This window comes from Gossypium hirsutum, chromosome D02, assembly GCF_007990345.1.
Source record: "Gossypium hirsutum isolate 1008001.06 chromosome D02, Gossypium_hirsutum_v2.1, whole genome shotgun sequence".
In the NCBI taxonomy this organism is placed as follows: Eukaryota; Viridiplantae; Streptophyta; class Magnoliopsida; order Malvales; family Malvaceae; genus Gossypium; species Gossypium hirsutum.
The window spans coordinates 61,961,766-61,986,376 of NC_053438.1; the positions used below are offsets into that span (position 1 = coordinate 61,961,766).

Here is a 24,611-nt window from a genome sequence, read left to right on the forward strand (position 1 = left end):
GGTCTAAACCAGCAAAATTTTTCTGAGTGACCAATCTTTTTACAATGACTGCATGATGGATACTTTTTATTCTCACCATATTTTTTTGGTATTTCTTTTCTTTCATTCTTCTTGTCTTTGTTGCTTAAAGAACATGGAGTAACCTTATTTCTTCCTTGGAAAGCACCTTCAGCGTGCCCCTCTTCTATGATTGCTCTTCTTTATTCCTGTGCATACAAAGCATTTATAAGCTCTGACAGAGAGATTGTTGTTAAGTCTTTCGAGTCCTCCAAGGATGAAATTTTTGACTCATACTTCTCAGGCAAAGTTGTGATGGCTTTCTCAACAATCTTCCTATCATTGATGTAACATCCCATTTTTTAGTAGTATCGGAAACAGTGGTTTCGGGACCATAAAATTTGACGAGTAAGTTTGTAAATATTATTATTTAATATTTATGAGTCAAATATGGTTATTAAAAGGTTTTTTATTGATAATTTATGTTTTATAAATGATTTATTAAGTTCAAGTGGTAAAACCCTAAAGTTAAGTGATTTAAAAAAATGAGGTATTGAGACCTCGTTTTTATAAACCAAGTCGTAAATATTTTTATAAATATTTACAGAGTGCCATTAAGGTTTTATTAAAGTTTTGTTAAGAAAGTTTAAGGTTTCGATAGTTAATTAATTAAAAAGGACTAAATCGTAAAAGATGCAAAATTTGATCACTACTTGATTTGAGTGATTAAATAGCTTATTGAATAAAGGAAAAGGGACTTAAATGGTAATTAAACCATTCAAGGAGTTAGTGGACAATTATAGGCTTGAATTTGATGTTTATTTTAATTATTAACCGAGATTAAAATGTAATTTGATAAATTAAAGTATATTAAAAGCAAAACAATTAGGCTATCATCTTTTTTTTTTCATGATTTTTGTCAAAATTGAAGAATTAAGAAGCCATGGATGATAGCTTAAACATTCATCCAAAGTCCTCCTTTGCATGTAAGCTAAATTTGGGTTTATTTCTTTAAATTTTTATATTTTTGATATCGTTGTAACTCGGTCCAGCTAGACCGTACCTTCGATTTTGAAAATGTTAAAGATATTTAATGTTTCCATTGATGAATCTATGTGATTTTAGTTATTAAATTATGAATTTGAAATGTTGGTTGATATTTAAAAGTAGTTTGTTAAGTAATTTTGATGAATTTTTCTATTAGGGACTAAATTGTTGAAATAATAAAAATACAAGTAGTTGTGAACTTATTTCAAAAATGGGATGTTTTTCATGCCATGACTATTTTGCTAGTGGGAAATTGCAATAAAAAATGGTTAATTTGCATGTTTTAGGCTCAGGGACTAAATTGAATAAAAGTAAAACTTTAGGGGTAATTTTGTAAAAATATCAAAAATGGCTAAATTGTATAAAATATATTTTTTACTGTCTAAATTAATAAATTAAATGAAATTATTAATTTAGATCAAGATCGAGTAAAAAATCGAGGAGAATGGAAAATTACCAAATAGCCCCTATAGTTTGACATTTTTGCGATTTGGCCAGGTAAGTTCATACGGTTTAAAAATTTAATATCTATATGAATTGTTGACTTGTATAAGATGATACAATAATTATTTATCCAATTGATGATAATAAATGATTATTTGAGAAATATTATTGAAAATTGATGTTCGGATTGGATTGAACACGAGATAGAGTACAGTCGTGATTTGGTGTGTTTCGGGGGATTGGAGTGGAGATAGCTATAGAGTGATGAATATTCATATTACCTGAGTAAACTGAGGTTCAACATTTGTTGCAAACTTTCGTGTTATACTCTATGTTTGGTGTGTTGGTTGGATTAGCTCTTTTGAGCATTGGTGTGCTGGTTGGATTAGCTCTTATGAGCATTGGTGTGTTGGAGGGATTGGCTCGTGTGAGCATCTGGTGTGTTTTGGAGGGATTAACTCGTGTGAGCATCTAGTGTGTTTGGTTGGACTAACGATGTACTCTTATGTGTAAGTCGTTCTTCGAATAGAAAATCTCGGTAAGGTAATCTACATAATGAATTTGAAAGATTTGTTATTTATTGAATATTGATCTAAACATAAATGAATTCAATAGTTGAGACTGTGGATGATGCTTAGGTTTATGTTAAGCTTAAGGGTACATTATATCATGTTTAATATTAATGATATACATTGAAATGGTAAATGACAAAAACAAGAATATTCTTATGTTCATAAGAAGGTGGTATGATTCAAAAGGTGTATTTTCTTAAAATGGTTTAGCATGTGATTGACCCCAAATTATTTGTATATATAAATGCACTAACTTGCGTATTGATGATGGTGATTAGGCTTATGTCAAGCTTGAAATTATGATTGATGTTTATGCTTATGTCTGGTATTATACAAATGAAATGGGTAAGAAAAGGTAATGAAACTGTAAGCTCATTAATGAAATATGATATGAAGAAAAAGGGATTGATGAATTGAAAGATGTACTTATATATGAGAAATCACGTATGTTATGGATAAACTTACCTATGATGTGAATAAATATACTAATTAGTGAATTGATGTTGTTATTTAAGTTTATGCTTAGTAAATGGAATGGAAAGTAAGTAAATGGAGTAATTCATAGTTTTATGAAAAGGTTAATGATGGTGAATATTGTTTTGTAAAATCCTATTAAGCTAGGAATGAAAAATATATATGATGTTGATAGACTTACTCATTTATGAGTTGATGGTTAGGTAGTTGATAAATCTTAAAGCATGGGTATAGGTTTATATTTAATCTACAAAGTTCATTGTTCAAATGGAATGTTATGTTTAAATTTTATACGAGCTTGCTAAGCATTCATTACTTACGTAGTTGTTTTTCCCTTACTTTACAGGTTATCGGAAGCTCGATCAGTTTGGAAGCTTATCATAGATTTATCACCCTATCCAGCGATAATATCAGTAGATTTTGACGTTTTGGGTCTGGTTATAATGGCATGTATAGGTGGACTTATGTTCAAGGTTTAGTTAATGTTTATGACTTGTAGTGTTGTTGTAAAGTGCGGAATTAATGGTATTTTCATACATTGATGGTTGGTATGTTTGTGGTACTTTGATGCTAAACGGTTATGTTTATTTGGTCAAGTTGATGCAAGGTTTTATGACCAAACTTGGTATGTGATGATGAGGTTTCATTGAGGTCATTTGAGGTAAGTTTTGGTGTGGAAATAGATTAGATATAAATGTCGAATGAATGATAAATTATGCATATGTTTTGGGTGAATTTGATGAATTGTGTTTGAGTTGCTTTAATGGCATATTGAAAGTGGTCTTATTATGCATATTTTGGTATGTTTTGGTGCTTTGTTCATAAATATTTTTGGCTTGTAGGTTCAAGGTTGATTTGGGTGAAAGGAATGGTTTGAAATTGGTCTATTTCTTGCCTACACGGCATAAGAAACGAGCATGTATCTCATCCATGTGTGACACATGGCCACGTGTGTGACACACGACCACGCGACACGGCTGTGTGTCCCTAGTAGGTTTTTTTTAAGGTTACATTTTGCGAGTTACACGGCCCGGCACACAGGCGTGTGGCTTGGCCGTGTGAACCAAGTGAGAGAGTTACACGGGCTCAGGCACAGACTAAGACACGGTCGTGTGTCCCTACTTCGAATGCCCACATGACCTGAGACACTGGCGTGTGTCTTAGTCATGTAAGTCACACGGCCGTGTGACCCTTATTGTATGAATTTTTCTATCTTTTTCCATGAAGTTTTAAATATTTTTTATTTAGTCCCAATTCATTTCTAAAGTGTTTTTAAGGCCTCCAAGGCTCGAAAAAAGGGACGTTAAGCATGTGTTTGAATGGAATATGATGTGTTTTATAAATGATTGTAATCGAATATTTTAAGTTAAAAGTTTTCGGTAATGCTTCCGGAGACAGATACGAGTTAGGGGTGTTACAACTGAACTGATTGCCAAACAGCCTTATGTTGTTGACAATGGACATAATCTTGTCTACATACTACTTGATCGTTTCAGTCTCTTTCATCTTCATGTTCTCAAAGTCTCTTTTCAGGTTCAAGAGTTGTTGTTGCCTTATCTTTTCGGTCCCTTGGAACTCCTCTTTCAACTTGTCTCAAGCTTGTTTCGATGTCTCTCAAGCCATAATCCTTGTGAAGATAACATCCGACACACCATTTTGAAGGCATGAAAAGCCTTGTATTTCTTAGCAAACTCATCACTATGTTGCCTGATTTGAGCTATCGTTGATTAGCTAGCTCTCTATCTATCTCAACCACTTCCCATAAATCATACGCTTGAAGATATGTCTTCATTTTTACTACCCAGATGTGGTGGTTTTCACCAACAAAAATAGGAGGTGGAGGTGGTGTGAAGCTTTCAGATGACATGGTGACACTCACAAAAGGCCATTAAAGACTTAAGCTCTTGATACCAATTGTTGGGGTTTTTCTATCCAAGTGCATAATACAAAGAAATGACACAGTAGATGGAATAAATTGCTTGTGCATTCATTTAACTTTTTCATTCCAAAAATTACAATATATATGAAAATGATTACAAATTATCAACTAATCATATCTAATCTTCTAGGAAAATTAAGCATAAAACACAACCTAATTAGGTAAATTTGTGCCAATCAAGGTTATTTCAATACTAACTCTACTTATCTAAAAATTAATCTTATGTAAGCAGACTTAGACAAAATATCAACACATATGAACCCTTCTTGCAACACATCTTGTGGTTCGCCAAATTCCATAACAGCTCGCACTTAGCTTGACTTGCATCTTAGATTGAATTCATATCTCTAAATGAGCTCGCATTTTGTTGTTGAGCTCGTAGCTTCAATTGAGCTCACAAATGTAGAGCTCGCAAGCTTGTTTGAGCTCACATCTTCTAATGTTGAATTCGCCACTGCATGAATGGCCACTTCGCAACAGTTCTAATGTCAATGTTAAAACATCAAGTTTCAATATGAACTACCAAATTAAGTGTTTGTTCTTCTTCTTTTTTTAGTTGTTTGAAATAGATTAGAGAACTAATACTCTTGAAATAATAAATTAATATTATTGATAAAAAATTGCTATTTAAAAGAAATATTATTGAACTCTCGTTTTTGGTTTGACGGCCAAGAGTTGTTCACTCATAGACCATATCAGGAATTGAGCCTTTAAAAGAACAAGTGATAGACCTTTATTTGAGAAATTTTCTTTGGACGTAATATGTGTATTAACTACTTTAGCCACTAGGGAAAGTAGAGGCCACCAAAACATTTGCTTACCAAAAGAATCAATTAAAATTCATCATATTCAATTCATTTAGTTTAGTTTGTTGGATTTTGATTTTATCTAGATATAAGGGAAGCAGAAGGGGAGGCAGGGGCTGCCCCCTAAAACTGAAATTTTGTATTTTTTATCCTTTAAAATAAATAAAATTATAAATTAGTAATGGTAAAATTGTACTTTGGTCCCAAAAATGATAAGATTTTAATTTGAACTTTTAAAATATTATAAATATATTAACTAATATAATGGTGAAATTGCATTTTAACTTTTATCAAAATTTATAACTTAATTTCGACACCTAAAATATATATGATTTCACCCATCTTGATATAATTTAATTTTAATATGCTGATCAGTTTAAAAGATAGATAAATAACATTTTTTTTATACCGTTCACATCCATTTTATTAATCCTTCCAATATTGTCGTCACCAAAATTTAAAGTTCGAATCCACGTTCCCTTCAAACTTTGCAATTCAATATTTATTGGTCATTATGATCATTATATTTATTGAAATACACTCAAATATGATTTATTTCCGTTAAGGTAGTTTATTCGATGTCATTGAATGTTTCTTCAGTAACTTTAAGGAGGGACCAATACAACAAGATTAATTGGGCCAAGCCTATGTTATGGAGCAGCCCAATTTTAGATTTTGAAACTGATACTGCAAACTCTCCCATTTATAATGGGGTCTAATCCATCCCTTCCATAATCTTATAGGATTATTTCACTCGAGTTATATATTTTTAAAAAGTCCTTGAATTATAATAATTAATACGATCCTCTCGTTTCATATTGAATTGTTTTTTTTTTGTCAAATTATAGAATATAAATTTGAAAACTAAAATATACTTTAATCTTACTTAGAAATTTTATATATAATCACATAATATTTTAATAAAAAATTAATGATATTAACTATTTAGACTAATTAATAACATTATAAAAACACATGGGCCAAATTACATTAGAAATTAACGTGTTGTAGTTAAATCTCAAATTTAAGCATAATAGAGGTATCAAATTTGAAATTTAATCATTTTTCTAAAATTGTAATAAAAAAAAAGGTAAGACCGACTCAAACCTCAAAGAAATAGGAAACTATGTGTCAGTATGTAAGACTTTTAGGGTATTCAAATTATATATAACAACGTAATGTTTTAATTAAAAAGTTAACAATATTAACTATTTGGACTAATTAATAACACTAAAAAAACATAGGGACCAATATATATTGAAAATTAAAGTATAGAGATTAAATCTCAAATTTAGACATATTAGAAGGGCCAAAACTAAAATTTAACCATTTTGATAAAATGCAAAAAATACAATGGAAGAAATATAACTTTAAAAAGGGACCAATATTGTAATTTAACCATTCTTAACATAATGTAGAGAGAGAGAAGGCATGAATGGCTGGACACTTGTCAAAGAAGGACCTAGTAGAATGCAAACAAAAAAGAAGAAAGAAAGAAAGAAAAGAACGGAGAATATAACCTAAAAAAATATAGAGACGAAAGTTGCAATTTAATCATTCTCAACATAATGTAAAATAAAAGAAGAAAGGCATGAATAGCTAGACACGTGTCAAAGAAAGAAGATCCTGTCAACCTTGCTTTTATATATAAATAAATAAGCTCTTTTTCTTTAATCTATACGTATACAAACTTTTATTTTAATTGCTTGTGATGGCAAGGAATTTAAAAATTAATAAATTACATGAAATTTATTTATTTATTTGGATAGACACATAAGTAAATATAAATCTTTATCCTCTTTTTTTAATTTTATCACAAATATAATGGTAGTAAAGGATTGCATAAATCTATAGCTATAAACTCAAGTATAGTTTATCAAATTTACTTCAACAATTTACCATATGAAGTACCGTGTCCATAGGCCTAGCTCATTTTAAAAATGGTTAGTCCAAGTTGTTTTTAGGCCTTTTATATTATTTGTTTTTTGAAAAAATATATATGATTTTTAATTTAATATTAATAATTTTAATTTATTAAAATTATATACATGCAATTTAATATTTTCTTAATATATTTAAATTATACTATCATATATTACTATAGATTTAATTTTTATATGTTATAAACTATACAATATAATATATTACAATATTAGAAAATGGGTTGAGCTTGGGCTGAGCCCATATTTTGAATAAGCCTTTTTTTTTGTTCAAGTTCATTTTTGTAGTCTAATATTTTTGTGCGAACCCTCTTAAATTTTGAACAAACCTTCTGACTCTTGAATAAGTCCATTTGTCATACATTAAACCAAATCCAAATGATTAAACATTAAGTTAGGGGTGAGTGTTCGATCAAATCGAATGAAAAAATCCCGAGTTAATCGAGTTGACAAATCCTATTTTAACATACTAACTCGATTTGAAATTTTCTTGAACCGAGTCGAGTGAGATGGAATTCGAATTGAATCGAATATATTTGTTCGAGTTAAATTTTAAAAAATAACTTTGGGTCCTTATAACCACTTTACCCACCGCAATCAAATTTTTCCACTGTAATCAAATTTGTTATTAACTTTCATCACCTCATAATTTATTTATTAATCTTTTATATACAGGTTAGCTTCTTTGCTTGCTAGTTGCTTCAATTATCTTCTGATTCTTGTCATTATGTATTTTGAAATTAAAAAATATATTAAATGTAAAAATGTGATTTTTTTTAATAAAAGTTATTTTAAAGATAAAATGTGAAATTGATACCAACATAAAATTTTAACACAAATATTTTATGAAATCATTAATAATTCAATTTTAATATAAAGATTCAATATGATTAAAATCTTAATAATATAAATATTACAAAATGTGAAATTTAATTTAATAATATAAATTATTACTATTTAGGTTTAGGAATTATTTTTGGGATGATTTTAATTTTTGATTTGGGGATAAAGGGTGAGAAGTAAAAGTTTAAGAGAGGAATAAAAAGTTTTGGGGGTTTTGGAGGAGTAAAATTTTAGTGGAGAGTAAATGAGAGGAATAAAATTTTGAAGGGAAAACATTCAAAAAAAATTTAAAGGGGAGAGGGAGAATGGGTTTGGGGTGATGGGGTGAGATGGGAGAGGAGTAAAAGTTTTAAAGAAAAATAAAAAATTTTGAAGGTTTTGGGGAGTAAAATTTTGGGGGGGAAGTAAATTGGGGAATAAAATTTTGGAGGGAAAATATTCAAAAAGAAAATTGGGTTAAATGCGTTTGGGGTAGATGGGGTGGGATGGGGGGAGTAAAAGTTTTAGATGAAAGTGGGAAGAAGTAAAAGTTTTGGGGAAAAAATAAAAATATTTAGGGTTTAGGGTAAAAATGTAAAATATTATAGTTTGATATTTAATTTATTCGAGTTATTCAATTTCGAAAATTCAATTCGATTTGAACTCAAAATTTGAAAAAAAAATTGAGTTGACTTGAATAATTCGATCCCTTTAACTTGAAATTCGTTTAATTCGAAAACAAAAAGATTGAGGGATTTGTGCATTTTGATGATATTGTTAAAGACTTGTTTCACTATATGATATGAACCGAGCAATGACTAATAGAATACAATGTGGAGAATAAAAGTGGAGAATACAATGTTGAGGACCGATCCATATAAACAACGAGATAATAAAAGTGGAGAATAACGAACAAAAATATTTTACGTGAAAAGTCTTTAAAGAGGGAAAAACCACTAACAAAGGAAACTTTGACTTTTCACTAAATGAGTAAACAAACAATATTACAATGTGGAGAAAATAAACCTAAATGTACTAAACGTATATTACTCAAAACCCCGAATACAAAGCTCAAAATCTTGAAAAGTAAATTGATAAACAAAACCCTAAATCTTATAAGGCACTCACAAAAGAGATATAAAATACTCTTCATAATTACCACAAAACTCTCATTAAAACTCATATGCGACTACATGTTGTCGCTCCCAAAAGAAAAACCTTTTTTTCTAATTGGCATCTTGCAATAGGGATACAGGGCCCCTTTAAATAGGCTAAGATTAGAGTTCTAATCACACTAAAATATCTCTAGAATAATCAGAGTTTAACTAGGAAAATATAACAGAGTTTAATTGGGAGAAAAATACGACACACCTTACAAATCTCCACTTTGACTCATATTTATAACGCCTCCTTTTTCATTCCCTATCACGGGCCTAACTCAAATTTTGGAGAATGTCAACCAAGTCAAAACCGTGCTCGAACTTTGAAACTGAAAGACTCTTAGTCTTCAAATCAAAGTTGTATAATGCAATAAGGGTCAGTAATACCTGAACAGGAGAGAAAACAACAACTCTATCCACCTAACTGTAACCCTCTACAACCAACCTTGCCTCAAAACATTATGCGAATCATTTAAGTCCTTAAAATCAAAAGGGGATTAGATTCTTCTCTAAACCAGGCACATACCTAACATCTAACACAACTCCACCTTCAATTGGATTATGTAGAGAGCAATGAATCATCACCCTTACCCTCAACCACATTAGCTACCTTCATAATTATCTGAAACTGCCAAAAACTAAAATTTGTGGTCCATCAAATTTCTCAATATTCAAAGACGTTGTGCCACCAAACGAGTTGATCTGCAAATGTTGAACGGTAGATCTTATACCAATTTGTTAGGAATCGACTTGTATAAACAACGAGATAATAAAAGTGGAGAATAATGAACACAAATATTTTACGTGGAAAACCCTCAAAAGAAGAAAAAACCAAGAGCAAAGGAGGCTTCGAATTTTCACTAAATGAGTAAACAAACGAGAGTACAATATGGAGAAAATAAACTCAAATGTACTAAACATACATTACCCAAAACCCCTAATATAAAGCTCCAAATCCCGAAGAGTAAATCGATAAACAAAACCCTAAATCTCATAAGGACATTCACAAAAAGGATATAAAATACTCTTCATAATTACCATGAACCTCTCACTAAAACTTATATGCGACTATATCTTGTCACTCTCAAAAGGAAAACCTTTTTTCTAATTGGCATCTTGAAATATGGATACAAGGTCCCTTTAAATAGGCTAAGCTTATAGTTCAAATCATACTAAAATATCACTAGAATAATCAAAGTTTAACTGAGAAAATATAGCAGAGTTTAATTAGGAGAAGAATAAGAGGCACACCCCACAAATAAGCTCCCCAAATTCAACTTCTTAATACCATGTTCTCCCTATTTTTTTCCCAACATAATACAAGATCAATTACTGATACCACCTAGAATAATTCCCATTCAGTAAAGAACAAGACCCCCATATACAGGGGCGAAGGCAAAAAAAATTTTAGGGGGGACAAAATTAAATTTTAATTTGTATGATAGTAAAAATATAATTTTACCATTTGAATAGCTTATATATTTATAATTTTTAAAATATTAAATCAAATTTTTATCATTTTTAAGAGGGTCAAAGTGTAATTTTACCTTTACTAATCTAAAATTTTAAAAATTTAAAAGGCTTAAATGAAAAATTTTCCATTTTAAGAGGGGTCGGCCCTGCCAGTTCCCCTAGCCATTGTAACAGCCTGATTTTTGACCCTAATCAGAACAGTGGTTTCGGGACCACAAATCCGAGTCTAAAAAATATTTTAGTATTATTTTCTGTGTCTGTGATATTTGAATTTGATTGTGTGAAATTTTCGTAAATTAATTTGACTATTTGTGTGTTTAATTTGATAAAAGGACTTAATTGCGTAAAATGTAAAAGTGGCTAGTTAATTGTTAAAGTACTTTATTGCTATGGTTTTTTCTAATGTGGGGTCCTTATGTTGATATTATACCAAATAAATTATGAGTGGACTATTATAGACAAATGTTAGTGGATTTTAAATGAATAAATAAAAGTTAAAATAGTAAATTAGGTATTTATATGTATTAAATAAAATAAAACATGAAAGTGGCCATGCATTTGGCTTTGTTTTGCCGAAAATTGAAGAACAAAGAACACCTTTGGTGTTTTAAACATTCGGCAGTTAGGAAGCTAAAATTTGGTATGTATTTTGCTTGGCTTTTGATAATTTTTACGTTTCTGAGATCGTTGCTTAGTATACTTTAAAACCCATGTCTTAATTTTGTGAATTGTGGATAATTTTGAAATGTGCCATTGATGAATGCTTGAGTTTTATGATGTTAATAAGTGGAAAATAAATATATGTTGTTAGATTTTCATGTTATAATTAGTAATTTTTGATAAAAATGTGTATGAAGGACTAAATTAAAAAAATATTAAATTGAGGGACTAGAATGTGAAATAAATGACATGCAAGGACCTATATGAGATTAGGAGTATTCGGCCATACTATAGTAAAATTAATTTGGAATATTTTGTGTTTTGTGCAAAAAAAAAAAGACTAAATTGTGAAAAATGTAAAATTTTAGGGGTAAAATTGTAATTTTCCCATTTATGTGAACTTAGGCTAAATTTGATGGAATAATGTTTAAATAAGTTTAATTTGAATTTATTTAGATCAAGAATTAAAGAAGTCGAATTTCGATCGGGGAAAAACAAAAGTAGTTGAATAGTCGAACGTCTCCGTCTATATCCAAGGTAAGTCTATTAGCTATTTAATGATATTAAATTAGCATATATTTATGTATATCGATAGTAGTTGTTGTTGAGCTTTAATTTGAAGTAATTTTATTGAATAAATTAGAATTATAAATGGTATATATATGTGTATAAAGTGTTCGAATATATATATGCTTATATAAATTTTTGAATTAAGTTAAAGTAGGAATGCTATAAAAGCATATATATTTATATATGTATCTATATGAATATGTTCTGAATTTAATTGATTGTTTGAAGGTTATATATATATACACATAAGATTCGAATATGAGAAAATAAACACATGTATAAATTCTTGCTTTGATAAAAGGTACGTATTATACTCATGTATACATGGATTTTCGAATATACATATATATATATATGTAAAAAAAAACTTTGGGTTTGATTAGTGATATGTATATTGTAATTGTATAGGTAAATTTTTTAAATAAGGTGATTATATGTGAGATGGAACATTTATATATATAATTAAGTATTGATTATATTATAAGATATGAATGTTAAGCATGTATATATAGTTTTGAATATGTATGGATGTACGTAAATAAGTTTTCATATTGAGCTTAGATACAAATATATATATTATGCTCGAATAGGTGTGTATACATAAGTACATGTAAATTATTTGTATTAAATTTAGTTAAGTATATTTATATATACATGAATAAGTTGTGAACTTAGGTAAAGGAAAAAATGTGTATATATATATAAATTCATATAGGTTCGAATATAAATAAACATACTTGTATGGGCTTTTAATTTTTATTTAAAAGGTATAAATGTTAAATATGTATACGGGAGTTTGAATATATATCTATATGTACATTTGTGTACAAGTTTTTAGATTGAATTAAAGACATAAAAGTTTATGTTTTTATAAATGAGGTTCGAATATATATTTATATGATTATAAGTTATTAGTACTTGATTTGGATTGAAAATATGATTTGCAAACTCATTTATGTTTGAGCATGGACTACGGTGAATATGTGTTTGCTGTTAATAAATATTTGAGGAATTATTCTGTATATGAGAAATTGAGATTTTCAGGTTTTAAAACCTAGCAGGCTAAGTGCCGGTGATCTAAATCAGGCTATAAGCCTAGCAGGCTAAGTGCCGGTGATTTGGACCAGGCTATAAGCCTAGCAGGCTAAGTGCCGGTGATCTGAATTAGGCTATAAACCTAGCAGGCTAAGTGCCGGTGAACTGGATTAGACTATAAGTCTAGCAGGCTAAGTGCTGGTGATCTGAATCAGGCTATAAGCCTAGCAGGCTAAGTGCCGGTGAACTGGATTATGCTATAAGCCTAGCAGGCTAAGTGCTGGTAATCTGAATTAGGCTTTAAGCCTAACAAGCTAAGTGCCAGTGAATCTGTTTATATTAAGTGATTATTTGCATTGGGTATATATATGATTTTGGTTATATGAAATGGATAAATATATGAACATTTGTTTCTAAGTATTTGATGAGCATATAAACGTTCGAATCTTTGTGTTTAGTGAGTATATATATATGTTGGTTATCATGAAATTGTTGGATATATATATGTGTATGCACTCGACATATGTGGATTATAGTAAAAATATATATGTCCATTCGGCACATGTGGTTGGTAAGAATAAGTATATGCTTTTGGCATATGTATTTGAATAATATATATATATGCATTCGATGAAGTGCAAGCGATAAGCACATATATGCATTTAGATATATGCAGGTGATAAATACATATATACATTTAGTTATAATAAGTGTATATACATTTGGAGCTAATATTTGTTAAGCATATATGTATATAAACATTCGGCTATTCATGTTTATGGTGAATTTACATTCGGTTTTAAGAGTTGATAATTAAGTATGCTTTTGACTATATGTAATAGTTAACATATATAGTATTTGCGAATTCATTAAGTGTATCAGGAAATTACATAATTATTTTTATAATTTCTGTTATGCTATAGACTTACTAAGCTATAAAAGCTTACTTTGTTTGTTCATGTCTTTCTGATTTTTAGACTTAAGATCAAGCTTCAAGCTCGGGGATCGTCAGCAAGTTCATCGCTCTATCTACTGTCTCGGTATTAAACTATTTAAATTTTAACTTTGGCATGTACAAGCTAGATAATTGTTTTGGAAAGTCGTACTTTGATATATTGTATATGAAATTAATAGCCATACGAAAATGGCTTATTTTCTTATGGTTTAACGGGATCAAAATGTTATGTTTTGCTTTAAAAAGGTTAAAGTAGAATTTATAATTATACTTACTTAAAATTTGGCTAAGCTTAATATATTTCCATTTATATATATACAATGCTTATATTTTGATTTAGAAATAGTTGATTTAAACATGTATTCAAACGAATTGCATATCAATGTTAAATTCTTGAATTCTATTGAACGTTTGTATTGAGGTATGTTTTGTTCAGTAATGCCTCGTAACCCTAGTCTGGTGACGGATAAGGGTTAGGGGGTGTTACAGCCATGCCCTGCACATATACAAAATTCCAGCCACATTTTACTCACAAATACCAAATAGTAGATCCAACAACAGAAAGAGAATATTCTTAGAGAAAATATTATCCATGTCTCAAAGCACTTTATACCGGGAAATATGTATGTTTTGCTTTCTTTTTTACGCTTCCCACAAAAGAATTCTGTTGCTTTTGAAGCCCTTTATTTTTTCTTTAGAAAAGAACCCTGTATTTGTATGAAGAAATCTGAGTGGACATTGTCACACCAAAATCAAGATTCCTTCTTATTGGGAAATGGCTTCTGTTTATGCAAGTACTACTCGTGGGTGAGGAAGGTCAGTAGGATGGCCGCTTCATTGTCTGTAATTCATAGAGCGACAATATTAGATGTGGATGGCATCTTACATACGTACATTTTATACTATTAGTCATTATAAATTATATGGATGGCAACAAAACTTTTTGTGTTGGGACATAAAATCGAAATATAACACTCCTTCTTGGTAAGTAGCATGGACGATCTCAACCAATAATTACAATGATTATTTTACGATTTTGATTATTTTTTCCTTCATCATTACCGTTGTTTATAAAAGTTCTAATATTGTTTTGCTATATATATATTATCAAGACTGAAGGAAATTACTAATTGGAACTTGGTTATATCAATCATCACTCTACGGTGTGATTGGAGGACTAGCTGTCTGATTCTAGTTTATATCAGGATACATGGATTACCATGATTCTAGTATATATCAAGATACGTGGATAACCAATATGACAATTAGTCCCCATACCAGCTTAATTATAACTTCAGCAATACAATTCTTATATGAAAGCACTGGCTTGCTCAAAAGTCAAAACCTATAAAAACTTCTCAACAATTTGGCCAATTGCTCTAAAGCAATTGTGAAATGGATGTGAATTATGGTTGTAAATATATTTGTTTTTGGTTATATATATATATATATCATATGCAATTCTTATATGAAAGAATTGGCTTGCTCAAAGCTAACAAATGCTATTATAGTTATTATGTTCATCATCACCTTGATTTTTTTTCCGTTGTACATGCAATTCATAATCATGAGTTTAACCTTTTGATGATTGTGGATCATTCACATTATGATAAATATTGCTAATGAAGAAAATTGGAACCATAAGAGACCATTTATTTATTTATTTGTGTAAAAATAAATCATTGTTGTTACAAGTCTCAATAAAAGAGGAGTTAAGGAGTAGTAGTATAAAGGATGCCAATTCACAAAAACATGCATAGAGTCAAAAAAGTACAAAAGTAAGAAAGAGTGCTCAGGGTTTGCTTATAAGGAAGAAGATCTCTTTCTTTTTGAATTGGAGGGTATTTATAAGGGATACCCTTGATAGTAATGAAGCTATAAGGTAATGGTTACTATCATGGACTATGTGAAAGATATGCACAGTGAGATTTATTCAATTATGTCTTTTGAAAAATTTTAAAGTTATTATGTCAAGTCGACTCTAGTTATGGATTGAAAATATGATTTGCAAACTCATTTATGTTTGAGCATGGACTACGGTGAATATGTGTTTGCTGTTAATAAATATTTGAGGAATTATTCTGTATATGAGAAATTGAGATTTTCAGGTTTTAAAACCTAGCAGGCTAAGTGCCGGTGATCTAAATCAGGCTATAAGCCTAGCAGGCTAAGTGCCGGTGATTTGAACCAGGTTATAAGCCTAGCAGGCTAAGTGCCGATGATCTGAATTAGGCTATAAACCTAGTAGGCTAAGTGCCGGTGAACTGGATTAGACTATAAGTCTAGCAGGCTAAGTGCTGGTGATCTGAATCAGGCTATAAGCCTAGCAGGCTAAGTGCCGGTGAACTGGATTATGCTATAAGCCTAGCAGGCTAAGTGCTGGTAATCTGAATTAGGCTTTAAGCCTAACAAGCTAAGTGCCAGTGAATCTGTTTATATTAAGTGATTATTTGCATTGGGTATATATATGATTTTGGTTATATGAAATGGATAAATATATGAACATTTGTTTCTAAGTATTTGATGAGCATATAAACGTTCGAATCTTTGTGTTTAGTGAGTATATATATATGTTGGTTATCATGAAATTGTTGGATATATATATGTGTATGCACTCGACATATGTGGATTATAGTAAAAATATATATGTGCATTCGGCACATGTGGTTGGTAAGAATAAGTATATGCTTTTGGCATATGTATTTGAATAATATATATATATGCATTCGATGAAGTGCAAGCGATAAGCACATATATGCATTTAGATATATGCAGGTGATAAATACATATATACATTTAGTTATAATAAGTGTATATACATTTGGAGCTAATATTTGTTAAGCTTATATGTATATAAACATTCGGCTATTCATGTTTATGGTGAATTTACATTCGGTTTTAAGAGTTGATAATTAAGTATGCTTTTAACTATATGTAATAGTTAACATATATAGTATTTGCGAATTCATTAAGTGTATCAGGAAATTACATAATTATTTTTATAATTTCTGTTATGCTATAGACTTACTAAGCTATAAAAGCTTACTTTGTTTGTTCATGTCTTTCTGATTTTTAGACTTAAGATCAAGCTTCAAGCTCGGGGATCGTCAGCAACTTCATCGCTCTATCTACTGTCTCGGTATTAAACTATTTAAATTTTAACTTTCGCATGTACAAGCTAGATAATTGTTTTGGAAAGTCGTACTTTGATATATTGTATATGAAATTAATAGCCATACGAAAATGGCTTATTTTCTTATGGTTTAACGGGATCAAAATGTTATGTTTTGCTTTAAAAAGGTTAAAGTAGAATTTATAATTATACTTACTTAAAATTTGGCTAAGCTTAATATATTTCCATTTATATATATACAATGCTTATATTTTGATTTAGAAATAGTTGATTTAAACATGTATTCAAACGAATTGCATATCAATGTTAAATTCTTGAATTCTATTGAACATTTGTATTGAGGTATGTTTTGTTCAGTAATGCCTCGTAACCCTAGTCTGGTGACGGATAAGGGTTAGGGGGTGTTACAGCCATGCCCTGCACATATACAAAATTCCAGCCACATTTTACTCACAAATACCAAATAGTAGATCCAACAACAGAAAGAGAATATTCTTAGAGAAAATATTATCCATGTCTCAAAGCACTTTATACCGGGAAATATGTATGTTTTGCTTTCTTTTTTACGCTTCCCACAAAAGAATTCTGTTGCTTTTGAAGCCCTTTATTTTTTCTTTAGAAAAGAACCCTGTATTTGTATGAAGAAATCTGAGTGGACATTGTCACACCAAAATCAAGATTCCTTCTTATTGGGAAATGGCTTCTGTTTATGCAAGTACTACTCGTGGGTGAGGAAGGTCAGTAGGATGGCCGCTTCATTGTCTGTAATTCATAGAGCGACAATATTAGATGTGGATGGCATCTTACATACGTACATTTTATACTATTAGTCATTATAAATTATATGGATGGCAACAAAACTTTTTGTGTTGGGACATAAAATCGAAATATAACACTCCTTCTTGGTAAGTAGCATGGACGATCTCAACCAATAATTACAATGATTATTTTACGATTTTGATTATTTTTTCCTTCATCATTACCGTTGTTTATAAAAGTTCTAATATTGTTTTGCTATATATATATTATCAAGACTGAAGGAAATTACTAATTGGAACTTGGTTATATCAATCATCACTCTACGGTGTGATTGGAGGACTAGCTGTCTGATTCTAGTTTATATCAGGATACATGGATTACCATGATTCTAGTATATATCAAGATACGTGGATAACCAATATGACAATTAGTCCCCATACCAGCTTAATTATAACTTCAGCAATACAATTCTTATATGAAAGCACTGGCTTGCTCAAAAGTCAAAACCTATAAAAACTTCTCAACAATTTGGCCAATTGCTCTAAAGCAATTGTGAAATGGATGTGAATTATGGTTGTAAATATATTTGTTTTTGGTTATATATATATATATCATATGCAATTCTTATATGAAAGAATTGGCTTGCTCAAAGCTAACAAATGCTATTATAGTTATTATGTTCATCATCACCTTGATTTTTTTTTCCGTTGTACATGCAATTCATAATCATGAGTTTAACCTTTTGATGATTGTGGATCATTCACATTATGATAAATATTGCTAATGAAGAAAATTGGAACCATAAGAGACCATTTATTTATTTATTTGTGTAAAAATAAATCATTGTTGTTACAAGTCTCAATAAAAGAGGAGTTAAGGAGTAGTAGTATAAAGGATGCCAATTCACAAAAACATGCATAGAGTCAAAAAAGTACAAAAGTAAGAAAGAGTGCTCAGGGTTTGCTTATAAGGAAGAAGATCTCTTTCTTTTTGAATTGGAGGGTATTTATAAGGGATACCCTTGATAGTAATGAAGCTATAAGGTAATGGTTACTATCATGGACTATGTGAAAGATATGCACAGTGAGATTTATTCAATTATGTCTTTTGAAAAATTTTAAAGTTATTATGTCAAGTCGACTCTAGTTATTCATGAAGAGAAGGTTTATCTTTAGAGAAATGTTTACATTGAAAAGTGAATAACCTAACCATTATGATGAGCAGGTAATTAATTTCGAGCAATTGAACTATCAATGACAATCCAACAACCAAGAGGTGAAAGATTGTCTTCAAGCAAACACCTCCGTCACCTGTCAACAAAAGTTGTCATTTTTATTCAAGCCTTAACACATTAATTTTTTATGCGCTAGGTCAAGAGCTGAGATTAATCTATTTAAGTGTATGTTGTGTCTGAATAGTGGCCACTGGCCACCAATTTAGGCTCCACTATACGGTACAAAAATGTCATGGACGTGGCATCTTTGAAAAATCCAATTCTTCCCCCTTCCCTCCTCCTTACTTAACCTCTCGTTTTCTATATGTCAGGAAAGTGATCCCTTTTATCTTCCGGTTCAAACACCGAAAATCACAATCCCCAAAGCAAAAGTCACCCTTAGATTAGAGAGGATAACATAATGTGGGAAAAAAGTGTTACTGCAATAATGGTTGCAACAGAGTTCTTAGAGGTGGGCTTAAACACTGTAAATAAAGCTGCCATGAACAAAGGACTCAGTGATTTCGTGCTAGTATTTTACTCGAACGTTCTTGGCATCTTTATGCTTGCCCCATGTATTATCATCTTCTACAGGTAATAAATAAATTCCATATATATATATATTATATACTGTTTTCAGCTTCTTGGGTAGCAATGGGAATTGAAATTTGAACCAAGTTATTTATGAATTGATGACAGAAAAAGAAGCCCACCAGTGCTTACATGGTCTACCATCTGCAAAATTTTCCTTCTAGGCGTTCTCAGGTACGTTTTCCGTGGACTTTGAAATAGAGATAACAGAAAGGTGGAGATGGGGGGACGATGAGAAATTGCTAATCAACATGGGTTTCAGTTATGGAGGACAGATATGCACATATATTGGAATAGGATATGGATCTCCAACTCTGGCATCCGCCATGGCTGATCTTACTCCAGCCTTCACTTTCATCTTCTCCATCATCTCTCGGTGCGCTCTTATTTCTGTTTATTTTCACTGCCTATTTAATTTGTTATGGTCAATGGCTGATGATTCATTCAGATTCTTTGATATATCACCATCATTTACCTAGATAAGCCTTTATCCGTGGTTTCCTTTTTCTTACTTTTACTTTTCAGTGGCCTATAAAAATGGAACATTAAAGCATGTTAGTTGGTTGTCTGGTACTGGTGCTTCAAGGGTCCCTTCACTCGTGAGATAAGATAATAATGTAAACGAGATGGTAGGGGTGTGCATAATTCGGGTAAAACCGAAAAAATTCGGTTAACCGACCGAATTCGGTTAATCGGTCGGTTAACCGAATTTTTTCGGTCGGGGGTCGGTTAATTTTTTTATGATTTTTTGGTTAACGGTTAATTCGGTTCGAAACCGGTCGGTTAACCGAAAATTTTCGGTTAACCGAAAAAATTAATAAATAAAATTATCCAACCCAACCCAAACTCAATTACCCAACCCAATAAAACTAAAACTAAAGTTTACCCAATTACCCAATCCAATAAAACTAAAACTAAAAGACAACCCAATTTACTAAAGTCTAAAACCCAATTTACTTTAATAATTTATAAATTTTTTAAATTTTAAAAATAAAAAATAAAAAAAATTCGGGTATTTTTCGGTAATTCGGTTAATTCGGTTAATTCGGTTAATTCAGGTAATTCGGGTAATTCGGGTAATTCGGGTAATTTTTAACCAAAAATAAAAAATACATAATTTTCGGTTAATTCGGTTAACCGACCTTATTAACCGAAAAAATTTCGGTTCGGTTAAATTTTTTTAAAAAAAAATCGGTTCGGTTAACGGTTAAAATTTTTGGAAGGTCGGTTAATTCGGTTATAGTAATTTCGGGTCGGTTAACCGGTCGGTTAACCGAATGAACACCCCTACGAGATGGTGGCATTGGGCGATTAAATTTTATTCGCCAAGCCTGTAAAAATGATTTTTTTTTCCGAGTTTTACTCTACCCGAATATATTGTAATATAATAAATATTATATTATTTATATATGTTAAATAATAATTATATATATTTATATTAAATCACTAATTCAATAGCAATTAAATGTATTATCCAAAACTTAAAAAAATAATTTATCTAATTAAATAATTCAACCTAAAATATAAAATTTAAAAATTATATTTAATACAATAAAATATTTATTATATTTATTTATATTTTTAATATAATGAAACATTTGTTATATTTATGGTAGTTTTTTTAATATAAATATTTTTAATGTGTTAAAAAAATTTATTTTACCATTTTTTAGAGTGTATTATATATATTTAAAAATAATTAAATTAAAATTAATCTAGAAAAGTCAAATATGGGCTGACCGAATCGAGTCAGAGTTTTACTTTTCTTAAATTGGATTAGACTTGAACAAAAAAGTAAAATCATTTTTCAAGCCGGGCTAAGCTCGAGTTTAAAATTTTGATCTAAATCCTTGCATGGGTCCGACTTGACCTGACTCATGAGCATCTCTAGAATAGAATAAAGGAGTAGTTATTAAAGTCTTTTGCCCCTCTCTTTATGAAAAACAATATAAAAAATGGACTAGTTTTGATTGAAATGATAAGATTAAGATTTTAAAAATTTTTAGGTACTGTGCTTAAGTCTCGTATTTTTGGATTTAAAGTATTTTTTATAAATTTTATATTAAAAATAAAAGCATTCTCTTAATAATATTTATTACTTTTTAGGATAAATTACACTGGTAGTCATCTAACTATTGATAAGTTTTTCTTTAGTTTTTAGGATAAACTTAGCTAATAAATTTCTTTTTTCCTTAGTTTTTTAGGTAAAAGGGTGACAAAGAAAAACAAAACTGCAAAAAGATCAAATTACACAATGTGTAAATGTTGAGGGTTAATTTTTTTGAATCAAGATTAAATTGGTGCAATGTATAAATATTGAGAGTTAAAGTTAAAATTATGTCAATTTTAAAAATTATCACGTCATATTTGTGTTAGCCACCAAAAAAGATAAAATTAAATAGCTGGATTATCATTTTATAACTTTTTATAGTTGAGTAACCAAAAGATACTTACTAATAATTTATTGACTATGAACGTAATTAATCTTTATTTTTAGAGAAATAATTTTTTAATTATTTTCCAAATGTGCTAATGTCCACTTAACTTATAATATTAATTTAGCCAGACATTTTAAGTCTTAATTTGCTTTTCTACTTACAATACAATAACTTCGCAAGTAGTTTAATCTATTGTCTGTTTCTAAATTTTATATAGTTATATAATAAAATTGCTAGATATTAAATTTTGAAAAAATAATATCGACCGGCCTAAATATCTAATGCTCCCTTTGGATACCATCTCACCGTGGGAGTAAATTCAGTCTAGTGAAAAGTTATTTTTGCAAAAGTAACCTTTTTTTAATTATTTAGCATTAAAACTATTATCTGTCATAAATATTATTTTAATAATTTTGATTATTTATTTAATTTCATAAATACTAAATAAATTATAATTTTAATATATTTTAAAATAATATCTATAATGGTCATTTTTTCTTATCACCGCAATTGAATCCAAACACATATATTTAAAATTCACTAATACAATACTTAATATAATGGCTACAATAATTAATCTCGTCATCACCACTATTTTTAATCTCTCTAAAGGTAATCTTACGGATGATTCAAACAAAACCTAAACCTAATAATTTGCAAGCAAAATTGAGGCTTAAATTTATGCATAATAGAATTGGATAAATATATGTAAAAATATTATGAATGTCCTTATACTAGAAGTTAGATTACATTTTGACTTTTATACTAAAAAATGGACAAATTAATCATTGTAAATTAGATTAAAGAGTAAACTGGTCCCGCAGTTACAAAATTTCATCTATTTTTATTGTTAAAAATTTGTATTTGCACATTAACATGAGGTACACGTGGCATGCCACATGTTATTTTCATGTGATTCTGCCAGTTATACAAGTTTTTAACAGTACAAATGGATGTAATTTTTAACAGGAATGATCAATTTATTTTTTGATTTAAAGTACACGACTAATTTATCTTTTTTTTTGAATAAAAAGAATAAAATATAATCTAACTCATAATATAAGGAGCTCCATATTATTTTTAATTTGGTTTGATCAGCCATAAACAGCTCTAACAGCAAACGATTTGAAATGGTGTCTGTAGGATGGAAAAGCTGGACTTAGGGATCAAAAGCAGCCAAGCCAAGTCTTTAGGAACTTTGGTATCGATCACGGGGCATTTGTTGTGACTTTATACAAAGGCCTTCCACTCACCACTTCTCCAAGGAAGTACAGCTTTCTTCACCAAGTTCTTGGGATTCCTCACTCCAACTGGATCATTGGCGGCTTTTTCCTAGCCTCTCATAGTGTTATCTTCGCAATTATTCTTAATGTTCAGGTACACACACCCCTAATGAAAAAAAAATCAACCTTTCGGTTTTTTTCTTGAGGGGGTTCATGCATAATTAGCTGGTAACACTCATTTTGCAGACGTGGATAATAAGGAGATACCCAGCAGAGATGCTAGTAACACTCATTTGCAGCATCATTGTGGCCATCCTATCCTCTGTTGTCTCTTTGATGGTAGAGAAGGACCCAAATGCTTGGAAAATTGGGTTTAATATGGAATTAATAGCTACCGTATATACAGTAAGCATAGACTCGAATAAAAATACTCGACAAACTCAATAGTTAGGCCTAGAAAGAAACTTGATGATGTACCTCTTGATTTGTAGGCAGCTTTCGCAGTAGCATTTCGAAGTGTGGTTCACAAATGGGCGTTGCGGAAGAAAGGGCCTATCTACGTTTCCATGTTTAAGCCACTTGAGATGGTCATTGCTCTTGCTATGGGGATCGCCTTTCTAGGTGACAAACTTTATCTTGGAAGGTCAGAGCAATTTTTTCATGCAGTAATAAGTAAAAATAAAAATCATTATAGGCATTATTAAGCTTTGAATTGGATATGTGTGGGTGCAGTTTGCTAGGAGCAGCGATAATAGCCATTGGATTTTATGCCGTGATTTGGGGGCAAGCTCAAGAAGAGAAAATGGTCCATGACGCACAGTCCTCAAATAAAGATCCTTTACTCCCAAATACTACTCATACCTTAGTGGTATAGTGATTTTGGGGAAAAAATAGAAAAGGAGAGGTGCTAGAAGTTGTGAAGGGGAAATATTGGAATAAAGAGATTATAGATCCTTTTCTATTTAACCTCAATTCTCAAAATAAAGTCTAGTAAAATTGTGATTCAGATTTTCATTACCTACAGTCTTGGGTCGGAAGGTTTCTTGCTTTTTTTTCCAAGAAGAATAAACCACTTTATTGATTAAAAAAAAGTTACTCCCTTGCAGAACATATAAAAAAAATACTACAAAACAGAAATCTTAGTGGATTCACCACCAACCAGCAAAAAAACAGAGAGATCAATTGGCTCCTTTTGCCAAAGAATTGGGCATATTAGTAGCTTTCTTTGGGATTTCGTCTCCGCATCACCAACTCTGTTTCTCAATATGACTGCACAGATAAGACAACTTCAAGGGCGGCTGATGTGCCTCGAGAAACCATTTTATTGCAACCGCGTAATCAATCTCAACATAAAGTCCCA

At 30.3% G+C, this 24,611-nt stretch overlaps 1 protein-coding gene across 1 annotated transcript; it reads left to right on the forward strand.

The window, feature by feature from the left end:
• Nucleotides 1-19,447: 19,447 nt before the first annotated feature.
• Nucleotides 19,448-24,268, forward strand: LOC121214576 (WAT1-related protein At5g40210). Its single transcript, XM_041088351.1, has 7 exons — nucleotides 19,448-19,593; nucleotides 19,699-19,764; nucleotides 19,936-19,966; nucleotides 23,172-23,405; nucleotides 23,498-23,656; nucleotides 23,743-23,894; nucleotides 23,984-24,268. The coding sequence occupies exons 1-7, from the start codon at nucleotides 19,448-19,450 to the stop codon at nucleotides 24,123-24,125; spliced, it is 930 nt and encodes a 309-aa protein (XP_040944285.1). The 3' UTR covers nucleotides 24,126-24,268.
• Nucleotides 24,269-24,611: the final 343 nt, after the last annotated feature.

Excerpts from the sequence above, each read along its gene's own strand:
- LOC121214576 (XM_041088351.1), top strand. The coding sequence starts at position 19,448 with ATGGTTGCAACAGAGTTCTTAGAGGTGGGCTTAAACACTGTAAATAAA. Across the intron at positions 19,765-19,935 it reads TTCCTTCTAGGCGTTCTCAG|CCTTCACTTTCATCTTCTCC; the intron begins GTACGTTTTCCG and ends ATCTTACTCCAG. Across the intron at positions 23,406-23,497 it reads CAATTATTCTTAATGTTCAG|ACGTGGATAATAAGGAGATA; the intron begins GTACACACACCC and ends CTCATTTTGCAG.